Genomic DNA, 12782 nt, shown 5'->3' on the forward strand with positions numbered 1-12782 from the left:
GGGCTCCCTGAGGTGAGGCCCGGCCGGCTCGGGCGGGGGGGAGGTGCGGGGAAGCGCCGCTTCTCCTCGCCGCCGCCGCCATGAGCGTGGAGGCTTACGGCCCCAGCTCGCAGACCCTCACCTTCCTGGACACCGAGGAGGCCGAGCTGCTCGGCGCCGACACTCAGGGCTCCGAGTTCGAGTTCACCGACTTCACTCTCCCCAGCCAGACCCAAACCCCGCCCGGGCCCGGGCAGGCGGGGCCGGGACAGGGCCAAGGGCCCCCCGGAGCGGGGCAGGGGCCGCCAGGACCGATCGAAGCACAGGTGAGTCGGCGGCCGGAGACGGGGGTGCCGGGGGGGGGGGGGGTGGGGGGGTGGGTCGGGGCGTCTCCGCCACCGGGGTGGGGGGGTCCGGAAGGGGCGGGCGGGCCCGGCCGTGGGGCCGGCGAGGGGAAGCCCTGGGCGGGCTGCGGGGTTGGGCGCTCTGCCCCCGGCGGCGCCGGACGGGGAAGTGGAAGCGGCGTGTGGTTGCTCGCCTGCCCCGTGGAGAGGAGGCTGCCGGCTCCGGAGCGGGGGCCGCCCGCTGCCGGCACACCGCGGGCCGGCGGCCCCTGGCCGGCAGCGGAGGGAGGGCCTGCCAGGCGGGCGCTTTGCTTCTGCCCTGGAAACACAGGGAGAGCGCGCTGAGGATGAAACTTGGAGCCGGTTGTCTGCCGGTAGAGCCGGCGGGCTCCGCGGTTGTATCGTGACAGTTGTGTCGCTTCTCGGTGCGACGTTGAAGTAAGAAATGAGAAACGGTTCTGGATGTCATTTCAGGTTCTTTTCCTCTTTAAAACGAATAAGACTGTAGGTAGTGCTAGGTTATCAAAAGTTGAGTACTGTGGAAATTCAGCAATACTTCCTTTAATTTCTTTCTTTCTATGACTAAAAGCAAAATATGCTTTCAATTTTTTTTTTTAATCCTGACTTCTTTGCCACCTTTTCTGCTGCACGGTTGCTAGGCTGGTTTGTTTTGGGTTTGTACGGGAGTGACAGTCAATATGGCCTGAGATTTAAGTTCAGAGGTCTGGTTCCTTATAACTTAAAGATGGGTGATTTTTTTTTTTTAATATAGCCTGTTTATTTGTACATAAGTGACAATTAAATTGTGTTTATTTAACAATTCACAAAGCGAAAGAAAAGAGGGAACTAGGGTTACATGCTCACAAATGAAGTGTTGCAAATGAAAATACTACCTGTCACTGTGCTACATCTTGACTGTGTCTGTAGTAAAAAAAAAAAACAACCAACCTGAAGAACTCTTCCATGTTTTTTAAAAAGTCAAACTTTTCTCCATTTAAAGATCATGGAATATTCTGCTAAGTTTCATTACATCTAGATAAATACTCAGGTAGTCCCACTATTAACAATTAAATGTTTGTAAATTATCCACGTTTTAAAGGATGAGTTTAAAGAGGAGTTGAAATGCTTTAGGTATGTTTGGTTCAGTATTAAAAACTTAGTTTGAGTGGGCTTGATTTTTCCCTTTTACTTGCAAAACCTGATGTGTCGGGGCCTGTAAACAATAGAGCTCTGGAAACCGAAGTAAGCAAACTGAAAACAGGCCAGCATGTCCAGCAGTGAGACTTTACAGGTGTGCGGTGCAACGACTGAAGGTGGCATTATCCCATCTGAGCCGTATCGGGTTTATCCCAGGATGAATCAAATGACTTTCTTGTGCTTGAAAGCGCTCGGCGTGCAGCCTGGGCGTAGCCACTGTGGGGTGACTTGCTCCAGGTTGGTGTGTTTATAAGACAGAATTAGAGACGGGACCCCATGGGCTGTTTGTTTATTTTCTGTTTTACTTAACAGCTTTTGAATCTTGGGTTTGGTAGATTTTATCCAGTTTGAGCATTGAGATATCAGAATTATTAAGTAGTAAAATCGTGTCTGTGTACAGTCAGACTATATGCTAATTGATTAAAAAGACAGTTTTATTAAAATCTTAGTTTTTAAAGCTTTAGTGGGTTGTGGTCGTTCCAGAACTCACAGCAGAGAACATGTGGCCAGAAGAAGAAGAAAAACCACCCCAAAATAAGCCTTGTAAGCTAAAAGACCGAACGAGAGGATTCATTTGTCTTTTTTTTGTCTAAACATGTTTGAAAAGCCTTTGAAGTAAAAAGAAAAAAAATCTGGAGAGCACATTCAGGTACTAGTACGTCTATAACCATCCATCCTGGCAAGAAGGAAGGGGTTTTTTTTTTTTAAACCGAGTGCATTTATGATGTTTCTGCAAACTCTTGTGGTCATCCCAGTCCTCGTTTTGACTTCAGAAATGTGTAGGTTTTTGGGAGGGTGGGGAGAGGGAATGGACCTCTTGCAACAAGAACTCTCAGAAATGTAGTAAGTATAGTGTCCTCCTGAGCTGAAGTACAGCAAAACCCAGATCCCTGGATCTGTTTAGGCTTGTACGTTTCAACAGTCTCATGAGTGATAAGATCAGAAATTATGTGTGTTTTAAAGATTCTGGGGAAAATCTTGCTGCCTTCAACAAATCATTTAAACTTGTTATGTCTTTTGGCAGGAGATAGATTAAATAGTAACTTCTGCGGCCCAAAAATTGATCACATATGTTTCGCTTAATTAAATGTGATCACTGTGATTATAATGAATGCTACCTGAATAAATAATTTTTATTTGGAGCTGATAAACATTGGAGGTATATGCTTTTACTCTGCTGCTTCATATTCTGATATATGTTTAGTGTCCTAGTGTTTAAAAAGACTAGTTGAGCAATACAGAGCACCTGATTTCCTAAGAAAATGTGATTGATTTAGCTGCTCTATAAGAGCTTCCTTTCCCAATGTATATTTAACTAATAGTTTAAGAGGATGCTGTTACAATTGATTAGTGTCCAATTGACAAAAGATAGTGAGAAGTTAGTAGTGGAGAAGCAATGTCTACTGTTCTCTCTTCAGAAAACTGTATTTCCATCGTTTACATATCATTAAAATCAAACATGAATAGATTTTTTTCTAAATATTTTAAGATAAATGCTGATTTCTGCCTTATTTTTCCACTATTCCAGGCAAGGACTTAGTTATGATGCTAGGAAGCAGTCACATGCTCAACAAGTCTGTGATGGACAAGGCACATGGTGTTAACGTGTTAGCGAAGCTGTTTGAGTGCGTGGTTGAAGGAGGCTGGGTCAGCTATTAGATTTTTGGTCTAGACTCTGGGGGCTGGATTTCATTTCCAGTTCTACCAAAGGCTTTTTGTCTTAGCAAAATTACTTACTCCTTGTTGCTGAGGTCCGCATCTGGAAATACAGCTTGCTCCACGCTGCTTTGGAGGTGCTGCGGGGGCGAATGTTCTCGGTAATATCCCCTTCCTTATTTTGAAAGGGAGAACAAATAAGTATAAGAGATTATAATACGGTACAGTAAATAGCCGATAGCTTTAATGTAAAGAATTTGCAAACAACAAATAGCTGGGTTATCCGTGCAGGTCCAAAAGTGTGTATGTTTTTCTAAAGTGTGAGGGGAAAATTACCTGAATTGGGACAGTGTGACTGGGTGTCCTACGGTTACTGTGCAGTGTTGAAGTGCATTGCCACGATTGATTGGACTGCAGTCTCATAACAAGAGTGCTCTTCTAGCAAAATACCTGCTTAACTGCAATTATTTTTCTTGTTACAGCTTGAAATGTACTGCTTTAAAGTAGAACGACATTAAGTGGATATAGGTGCATTCACCTGTGGATCAGCTACTGATGTGGGTGGGGTATGTTAGCTGGAATAAAACCGTGAGAAACTGAGGTGGTAATATTCTGTTACCACTGATTTGGGGACTCATGTGGTCAGTAGAAGCCACTATGTAAATTACATCATCTGATTTACTATTCTGTAGCTCAGTTCCTTGGACCTTTACTGTTGTCTCTTGACCAGTATTTTAGAGGCCAAAAAAGGAGTGAGGGAGGGAGGGATGAGTACCTTGGTAATAGTTTCAGAGCACCTTGGTGTTCAGATTGCCATAGCTGTTAAACTTGCTGTGCCAGAAGTTTCAGTCAACACTTTTAAAACAGAGAAGCCCACTCCCTCCCTTATACAACAGTTGGTGGTGCCAGATTTTTAATAATATGCACATAGGCTAGCATCACAGTAGGTTTTAGAACAATAGTTGAGTCACTTCCTCGTTGTGTGCCTGCCAAGGCCTAGTACTTGCTGCTGGATTTTCATAGTAACAGGTGACATCATTCCTGCCTAACTCTGAAAGGGTGGGAGCTCCCCGGGGTGTAACTAACACAGTCACCTGGTGCAGAAGTACAAACAGCTTGCAGCTGTTGTAGTTTCTTGGTTTTCTGCCTTAAAAAAAAAAAGCTTTATAATTTTATCACTGCCCAGCAATCCAATTTTTTATAAGCACCCAAAAAAAATTGATTAAACTTGTCAACTGATGTGTATAATAATGTATTATGGCTCTTTGGAACAGACTGATAGAAATGCACCCGTGAATGCCTGGTATTTGTGCTTCTAAGAAATTCAGATTAACTTAAGGCTTTGGAATTCCACCTGTTCCATGATCAGTTAATAAGATCTCTTCATATTCTGTAAAATGGCACTATCTACTTAAAATGGATATTTATCTTCAAGCATCTGTGGAGATGCTATTACACAGTGAGCTGATGGGATTTGGGTTCATCGTACGAATGGGTTGTTGCATGCTGCTGCAGTTTCTTTTGGGTTTTTTTTTCCTTTTTCCCTCTGCTGCTTTTGCACATTCTATGCCGACGGCTCCTCTTGGCTGATTCTTTCTATTAAAAGCCAGTACTTAGAGGTAACATCAATATAAAAGTCATACCATTTAGATTGTGTTTTGCAAATGTACCTCATTTCATTTGAAGATAATGAAGCAAAGCTTGTGTCATTGAGTCCAGTTCCTTACTGCTGAGGGCAAATGTGAAGTGGCTTACACTTATTTTTAAATTTAACTCCTGCAATTGGCTGTTAAATTTTAATGTGCAATACTGAAACTAGCTGGTGTGGAATCGAAATGATTTACTTTCGGAGAAGCAAGCTTGTTTTGATTTGCGTATGAGTTATAACTTCAAAATGCTACAGCAACTATTTTTATCAAATTTCTTTTAATAAAGATTTAGTGTTCTTCTCACTGTGGACAGCTTTCTCATCTCTTGTCAGAGAATTAAGTTACAGATACCAGATAAATTGCATTAAATGTCTAAGTGCAAGAGTTATTAAAATACTGTATTGATAGACTAAGGCCTTGAGTGATTCTTATGCCCCCATTTATTAGCTAGTTAAAATTTTCAGAAATCTCATCTTGTCTAATGCAATGCCTTTAAAAACACTGGGGGTTTTTAATACATCTAATGATTTTGCTGTGATAGGGAAGCTACCTCACAGCACTCACCTCAAATGTTTTGTTAATATTGTGCTAATCATTGCAGTCACTGTGGTGGTCCCTTTCCCACCTTCTTCCACTCAAAGTTAATGTGGATTCTGGTATGCTTATCTCTTCTCAGGTTTCAGTGAGATCTTGGCTAAACAAGTCAAAGAATCAGGTGATTGAGTGAACAAAGTTTTGGGGGGTGTGGGGATCTAGCCACCTTGGGGGTTCTTGACAGCATTGTGTTAAGGCACTGAAGCTCCCCGTGGCTGTTAGGCTGTGAAGATGCAGCAGTGGAATTAAACCAGAACACCTGTGAGGCCCAAGGGGCAACGGCTGCCCTGGCTGTGCTGAAATCTGACTTGTGACATTCACACTTCTTGATGCTCCTTCCTGGTGCTAAATGCACTGTACTCAGTATTGCCAAAAAGGAGTTATTTTTAACATGAGAGAGACTTGGTGTGTACAAGTTGCTGACACAGCACCAGATGTTGCAGAACTTCGTGGTTCTGGCAGTTAGTGTATTGTCAGTGGAAAGAGCATGCCTGTTTTGTCTGTGCTGTGTTAGCACGCTTGATCTCAAGTGTGTTGCTCTGAACACTTGAGCTGCATTACTAGTTTTGATGGATTTTTGTGCTTTTCTTGGATAACTTATAGAGAGGCCTCATTTCTTAAATGAAATCATGTTGTAGCTAAAACAAATTTAAAGTAACACAATAGTGACTGTCATACCTGATGTGTTTTGCAAGTATGTTTGATTCAGTGTGTAACATGGTTAGTACATCTTGAACAAGCGGTACTGCCTGGAGAGCTAGCCACTCTGCTGAAACCGGTTTCTGTTATTTCTTGCACTATTTCCATTTCTTTTTAATTAGGCTTATATGAGAGCAGGTTTCTTGATTACCTGTTCTCTATTGTCCAAGTGTCATGAAGTTGTGCTTCTGATATCTTAGGGGGTGGGAGACACATTGATTTGGTGGATAGAGAACAGCAGAAATAGGCAGGGAAAGTCCTATACAATAAAGATCCTATTTTCGGGTAGATTCCTGGAGTAAAATGAGGGATGAAAAAACCAGGTTTGATACTGCTAGAATTGTTTAAATGGAATTTTGTGTGTTGTGTAAGACTATAGAAAAATGTAATCTGCAGAAAAGCAACTTCCTTTTGTTAACTTTTTTCTACTCATCAGTTGGAGTTTAAATAATCCTGTAAAATAGGAGTTAATGAAGTAAGTATTGATTATAACTGGTGTGTGTTTCAGCTCTTACCAGCATTTTCCTTTCTTTTTGAGTTTTTCTAAATTAAACACAAGGTTTTGCTTTGAGGAGTAGGGATTACTGTCCTTGGCTTTATGTTTTGGAGTCTATTTTCATTGTATAACTTAAGCATTGAGCTTGTGTTTCAGGTTAATGGACCTGATGGCATTCTACAGAATGGAGCTGTGGATGATAACGTGGCTAAAACCAGCCAGCTTCTGGCAGAATTGAATTTTGAAGAAGATGAAGAAGATACCTATTACACAAAGGATCTTCCTGTGCATGCTTGCAGGTAAGACCTAATCTTTGCTGCAGGCTTATTATTTCCTGAGGGCAGGAGCACTTTGTGTGAGTGAAAGGTGTATGCTTAGAGGATTTTTGGATTTTGAGAGCAAATTCCTTGGAGACAGCCATGTACTGGTAGGAAAATGGTGCCCTCTGGTGAGCTCTTGTGTACACTTCCAGCTGCCATGTCCAGTAGGTCTTTGACCTGCCTTGAGGAATAGAAGGCTAAGCCAGCTGAGGGATGGTAATGGTGGGAAGTGTTAAAATACTTGTGACTCAGAACAGAAGTTTAGCTTGTGTTTGATACTTTCGCCAACGCGCATGTTTCCTAATCTTCACTTCCCCTTATTTTTGTACACTACTAGGTAGTTTAAATCTTGTATTTGAATTTTCCTATAAGCAAGTACCCAATCACTTCCTGTTTCTTTCATTTTTAATTCCAGTTACTGTGGTATCCATGACCCTGCTTGTGTGGTTTACTGTAACACCAGCAAAAAGTGGTTCTGTAACGGGCGTGGCAATACATCTGGCAGGTAAATGGTCAAATGATGGAAATAACGATGACAGTCTCATTTTAGAGTGTGTTTGTTTCGAAGTGGTGTGATGGCTGTGACTTACATTTTGGTGATAATCGAAGTCTAGTGACTTAAATGTGAGCCTCTAACCTCCTCTTTAGCTTTTCCGTTGTTACCAACTTAGACCTCGATCTCAGCAAAACTTGAACGACTTGTGAAGTGAGCTTGCTGCTTCTTCCCCCATCCTGTGTTCCTGCAAAGCACAGTAGAACTGATGCTCTTGACCTATGGAGCTTCGGGAGGCTTCTTTCAATTACCAGTAACATTAAAGGGATTTTTTACGTGTCTCCTGTTCTTTCACACTCATCTGCCTTAAAGCATTCATGTACTGAGAAACCATTGAAACTGTGTTAGCAGTGTCTTTGCTTGGATGAAAAGGCAAGACCTTATCAATGTCTGCCACAGTGTAAATAGATTTTGTTTGTGTCTTTTAAGAACTGAGCTGATATATTAAGTTAGGACTAAATCTGATTTTCCTGTTAACTTCATATAACTGTGTGTCCTCTCTGGTTTCAGCCACATTGTTAATCATCTTGTGAGAGCGAAGTGCAAAGAGGTGACTCTCCATAAAGATGGACCTCTAGGAGAGACTGTCTTGGAATGTTATAACTGTGGATGTCGTAATGTGTTTCTCCTTGGCTTTATTCCAGCTAAGGCAGACTCTGTGGTTGTTTTGCTGTGCAGGTGAGAGAATGCCTTTGTTGGCATGTTTGTGTCAAGTCTATTGCATAACCTTATTTCTAAAGGGCAAGGCTTGCTTTCATTTTGTACCAAAATATGTTTTATACTCTGATTTGCTACCATTTTTCCTTTAAATGATCGTATAGACTTCATGAATTGTATACAAGTAGATAATGCAATAAAGAAACATTCTGTTATGCTGGGCAAATGTCTTAGGTCTACAGAAAAGTGTTTCTCCCAAATGAAGCAGTACTTAATGGAAGAAAGGTGTTTTTCCCCTTTGTTAAACTGATTTTTCAGATTTGGAAGAGTAGCAGATCAGTTCAGGAAGTTACTCTGGAGCCCTACTGGAGTAGTGACTCTACTACACAGTGTGTTTTTCTGTCAGCTCGTAGAATCATTTGAAGATGACAGTAAATTGGAAATTGTTCTCTGATAGGTTCTGTCAGAAGTCATGATTTTATAATTGTATGTATTTTTATTAAATGCTGTCACTTACCATGTATTTGACAGTAGAAGGTGTGTTTCCACGGAATGAGTTCTATTTGTTTAAACAACATGGTAAGTAATCCCGAGAGTTTTCTCATATGTGTGTGCATAATCTTAATGGACTGTAACCACTGTCAAAGGTGAGTGTCGTATATAATATTTTAGATGCTGAAATTTTCAGTTCTAGAAACACCCAAGAAATACTACTTGAAATACTACTTAAAATACTGAGCCTTCCTGGTGTTGAAATAGCAAATACAGGAACTAAATAATGAATTGGCCTAGCAGGCTAGGGTTGTTTTGTTCTTTCCTTTTAAGTGAGATACTTGAGTTGTTTTAAGAGCACAATAAACCTATTTTTACACTTCACACGGTAGACTTTTTCTTACACTTGTCTAATTTAATAATTTTTTTCAATATTTTGGTTGTGCAGGCAGCCATGTGCCAGTCAGAGCAGTTTAAAGGATATTAACTGGGACAGTTCACAGTGGCAGCCTCTTATCCAAGATCGCTGTTTCCTTTCGTGGCTGGTAAAGATTCCATCTGAACAGGAGCAGTTGAGAGCACGTCAGATTACAGCTCAACAGATTAACAAACTGGAAGAACTTTGGAAGGTATGTGCTGCTTTTCAAATACTGGTTATGTTTTACCAAGTGCTAATTTTGTGGTTTTGTGAAGGAGGGACAAGACTGTTTTAGCAACTGCATAAAGCAGGGAACATACTTAAATCACATGAGGTTTCAATCTTGCGGGTTTGACGAGCGATGCAACTGGGAATTGATCAAAGGATTCGGGAGATCATTTATCAAAGTAGGAAGGTTTCACCCTTAGGTTCTTCAGCTCTGTTCACGTTGCGCTGTCAGGCAATCTGAAAAAACAACTTCCCTTCCCCATATCACTTGTTTCTGCTTTACGTGATGACTAGCTGAGCAGGGAACTGTTAGTCCACGCTTGGTACTCAGTTACTGCTTTTTTGAGAGGTTTTTCTGTACGTCCTTTAATGCATAACAGACCTGACTGGATGTGAGTGAGCATGACATATAATGTCTTGGTGTAGTTTTAACAGGTGGTTATACCTTGATATAACTTCCTGTAGTAGTAAAACACGGTATTATCAGTCCCATTGCAGTGACAGCTTGTCACTTGTTTGTACTTAAAACTTTAAAACAAAACATTTGTGCTTTAAATTCTAGGAAAATCCATCTGCAACCCTCGAGGACTTAGAAAAGCCTGGTGTTGATGAAGAACCACAGCATGTCCTGCTTAGATATGAAGATGCTTATCAATACCAAAATATATTTGGTCCTCTAGTCAAGCTTGAGGCAGACTATGACAAGAAACTCAAGGAGTCTCAGGTAATAAGCTTGAAATATGTCTCTTTGAGGGGGCCTCTGACCAGTTCTCTGGTATCAAACACATGGTCACTGTTAACAGCATAGAAGGAAGGCTTAAGTGAAAAAAATGTCTTTATTACAGTACTGTTACATCGCAGTAATTACAGTAGTAATGGTGATGTATGATAACAGGGAAAGGAGAGAAAAATCCTCAAACTGAGGTTTTAAAAAAGAGCTTGAAACACTTGGGAACTTGCATCTTTTCTGTGTTCAAAGTTTCTTTCGAAGAACCATATTCTATCGTAGAACTGTGCAACTTGGCCACCTTCTCTTGTTATCCTCATAACCTGCAGTTACCTTTGTCAGTCAGAGTTTCCAGTCAAATTTGAATTAGATGAGGTCATGTGAGCACTTAGTGAATGTTTTAAAGGTGGGGTGTGAGAATAATGCAGATGGTGATTAGCACTTTGTTTCTCATTAACTAAGTAACTCTTGTAGAAGAGAATTACCTTCTGCAGGTGGTGTGAACTCAGTCTGTAAGAATAAATACAGATATCTGTCTATACTGTGACATTGGAACAGCAAGTTTTGTATTTCTCCACTATTTTGAAGTATAGGACAGCAAGGACTGGTGGTAGTTGGCAAACAGCTCTTTAAGAACATAATAGATGCCTTTTCTTTACCATTAGACCCAAGATAACATCACGGTCAGATGGGACCTGGGCTTGAACAAGAAAAGAATTGCTTATTTCACTTTGCCAAAGACTGATTCAGGTAATGACAGCTTGGTTGTATGTTTGGTCTGGTTTTTTTTTTTAATGCCTGGGGAATAACATCAGTGTTCAAAGAACTGTGATGATCTGGCCTGGGATATAAGATGGCACTGTAAGTTTTTTGTGTCGGGGGATGGTTGTTCATTGGTGAAAATTCTGAGAGCATTTTTTCCTTCCTTTGTAGATATGCGTCTTATGCAAGGAGATGAGATCTGCTTGAGGTATAAAGGAGACCTGGCCCCTTTATGGAAAGGAATTGGTCATGTTATCAAAGTTCCTGATAGTATCCTTTACTTAGTGAGCCTTTGGGAAGGCTTAATTGAAGGTTGAAATCTCTCTGAGAAATCAGTAAATGTGTATAAAAGTAATTTTGGGATCATTTTAATTTGTCGTGGGGATCTGCTAAAAAAAATCAAAATTGGGAAAAATAAAATTCAAATTTTTACTATAGATTACTACTTAACGAGGTTCTACAGATTATGGTGATGAGATAGCCATTGAGCTGAGGAGCAGCGTTGGAGCGCCTGTGGAAGTTACTCATAACTTCCAAGTGGATTTTGTATGGAAGTCTACTTCATTTGACAGGTATTGAGAAAGCACTTCAAAACTTGGCAGATAGTGGCTGCAGTTGGTGTATATATTTTCTTTTACCTTCAGTGGGAATTTTTGAACAAGAAAAGTTGTATTGTTTCGTGACACTACTAATCAGAAATCCGAGTATGCCCAATGTATCAAGTCTATGAACACATGGTGTCTGGCTCATAGAGCAACAGGCCTAACTCTTACTAGAAATGGATTTATCTGAATGCCATCAAACTGTCAATTTTTCTCATTTTGAAAGCATGCTTAAGGTTTGTTGCAAATACATCAAGGGGGGAAATTTACCTCGTGTTTAGTAATACTTGGAATGTAAGAAGAAAAACTGCTTTGTAGTTCAGCTTCCATCATGAAGTGCTCTCTGATTTTTAGTTGGCCTTCCTAAACTTTGAATCGCTTTAACTAGCTGAAATGTCAAGGCATTTGGATCGGCTGTGGGATCAATAGGCTTCAGACATGTCTGTACTGCATTTTGTAAGATAGGAGTTTGTTTATTATCTTGAAAGAGAGATACTGAGTACAAATTTTCTTCAAATCTTGGACCTAAAATTACTATTGTGGATTCTGTCAAAGGCTGGTGTTTCTCTACAGATTTTTCTGGTTATACTTTGTAGCATTCACATGGGGAGAAGCAAGATCTGTGTTCTCAGAGTCTGATTTTTGTCTCTTAATTCTGTTAGTGTTCTACATTGTTCTCTTTTTCCCAAGGTATATTTTAATTTGTGCCTGATGTCTGATTAACCTTTGTGTAGGACACTTGTGGATAGCTGTATTTGAGGTCATACTGATTATTTTTTCTGTCCTTCCCTCATGTCAGAATGCAGAGTGCTTTAAAAACATTCGCTGTGGATGAGACTTCAGTGTCTGGGTACATCTATCACAAACTGTTAGGTCATGAGGTAGAAGATGTAATTATTAAATGCCAGTTGCCAAAGCGCTTTACAGCACAAGGACTTCCTGATCTCAACCATTCTCAGGTAACCTCATCTCCTTTTTACTACACGCAAAGAATATGATAAAGGATTTATCAGTAGAGGTTGAACAGCTTTGTAACTTCCTATGCATTGAATGCTAAATAGCAATAAAAAATTTATAGGTTTATGCTGTGAAGACTGTCCTGCAGCGTCCTCTGAGCCTTATTCAGGGTCCCCCTGGAACCGGAAAAACAGTGACATCAGCCACAATCGTCTATCATCTGGCTAGACAGGGCAACGGGTAAGTACTATTCTCTAAATCTTTATGTATGAGGTTACTTTATTAATGGTCAAAGAATCAACTTGATTTTAAAAATTAAAATAATTTGTATCATTGAACTATAAGGTTTTCTAGAAGTATATTTTGCTGGGAGGGCTTGTGCTTATTTCAGAAAATATTCTTTCCCAGCATATTTTTAGGGGACACGTGTCATAACACATGATTTTGTTACA

General features: G+C 40.6%; 1 protein-coding gene across 2 annotated transcripts in view; it reads left to right on the plus strand.

The window, feature by feature from the left end:
• The window catches only part of UPF1 (UPF1 RNA helicase and ATPase), a 23631-nt gene continuing 10849 nt past the window's right edge, over positions 1-12782 (plus strand). Inside the window, exons 1-11 of one of the 2 annotated variants that reach the window (XM_076359363.1) lie at positions 1-305; positions 6771-6913; positions 7350-7439; positions 7998-8165; positions 9085-9265; positions 9845-10006; positions 10675-10759; positions 10943-11041; positions 11226-11343; positions 12173-12332; positions 12452-12570. In XM_076359363.1, the coding sequence (XP_076215478.1) occupies positions 81-305; positions 6771-6913; positions 7350-7439; positions 7998-8165; positions 9085-9265; positions 9845-10006; positions 10675-10759; positions 10943-11041; positions 11226-11343; positions 12173-12332; positions 12452-12570 (1550 nt within the window). In that variant the 5' untranslated portion in view covers positions 1-80. The remainder of the gene's footprint in view (positions 306-6770; positions 6914-7349; positions 7440-7997; positions 8166-9084; positions 9266-9844; positions 10007-10674; positions 10760-10942; positions 11042-11225; positions 11344-12172; positions 12333-12451; positions 12571-12782) is intronic. The other variant, XM_076359364.1, reaches the window with a different exon arrangement.

The sequence above is a fragment of the Aptenodytes patagonicus genome, chromosome 25 (assembly GCF_965638725.1).
Source record: "Aptenodytes patagonicus chromosome 25, bAptPat1.pri.cur, whole genome shotgun sequence".
Taxonomy (NCBI): Eukaryota; Metazoa; Chordata; class Aves; order Sphenisciformes; family Spheniscidae; genus Aptenodytes; species Aptenodytes patagonicus.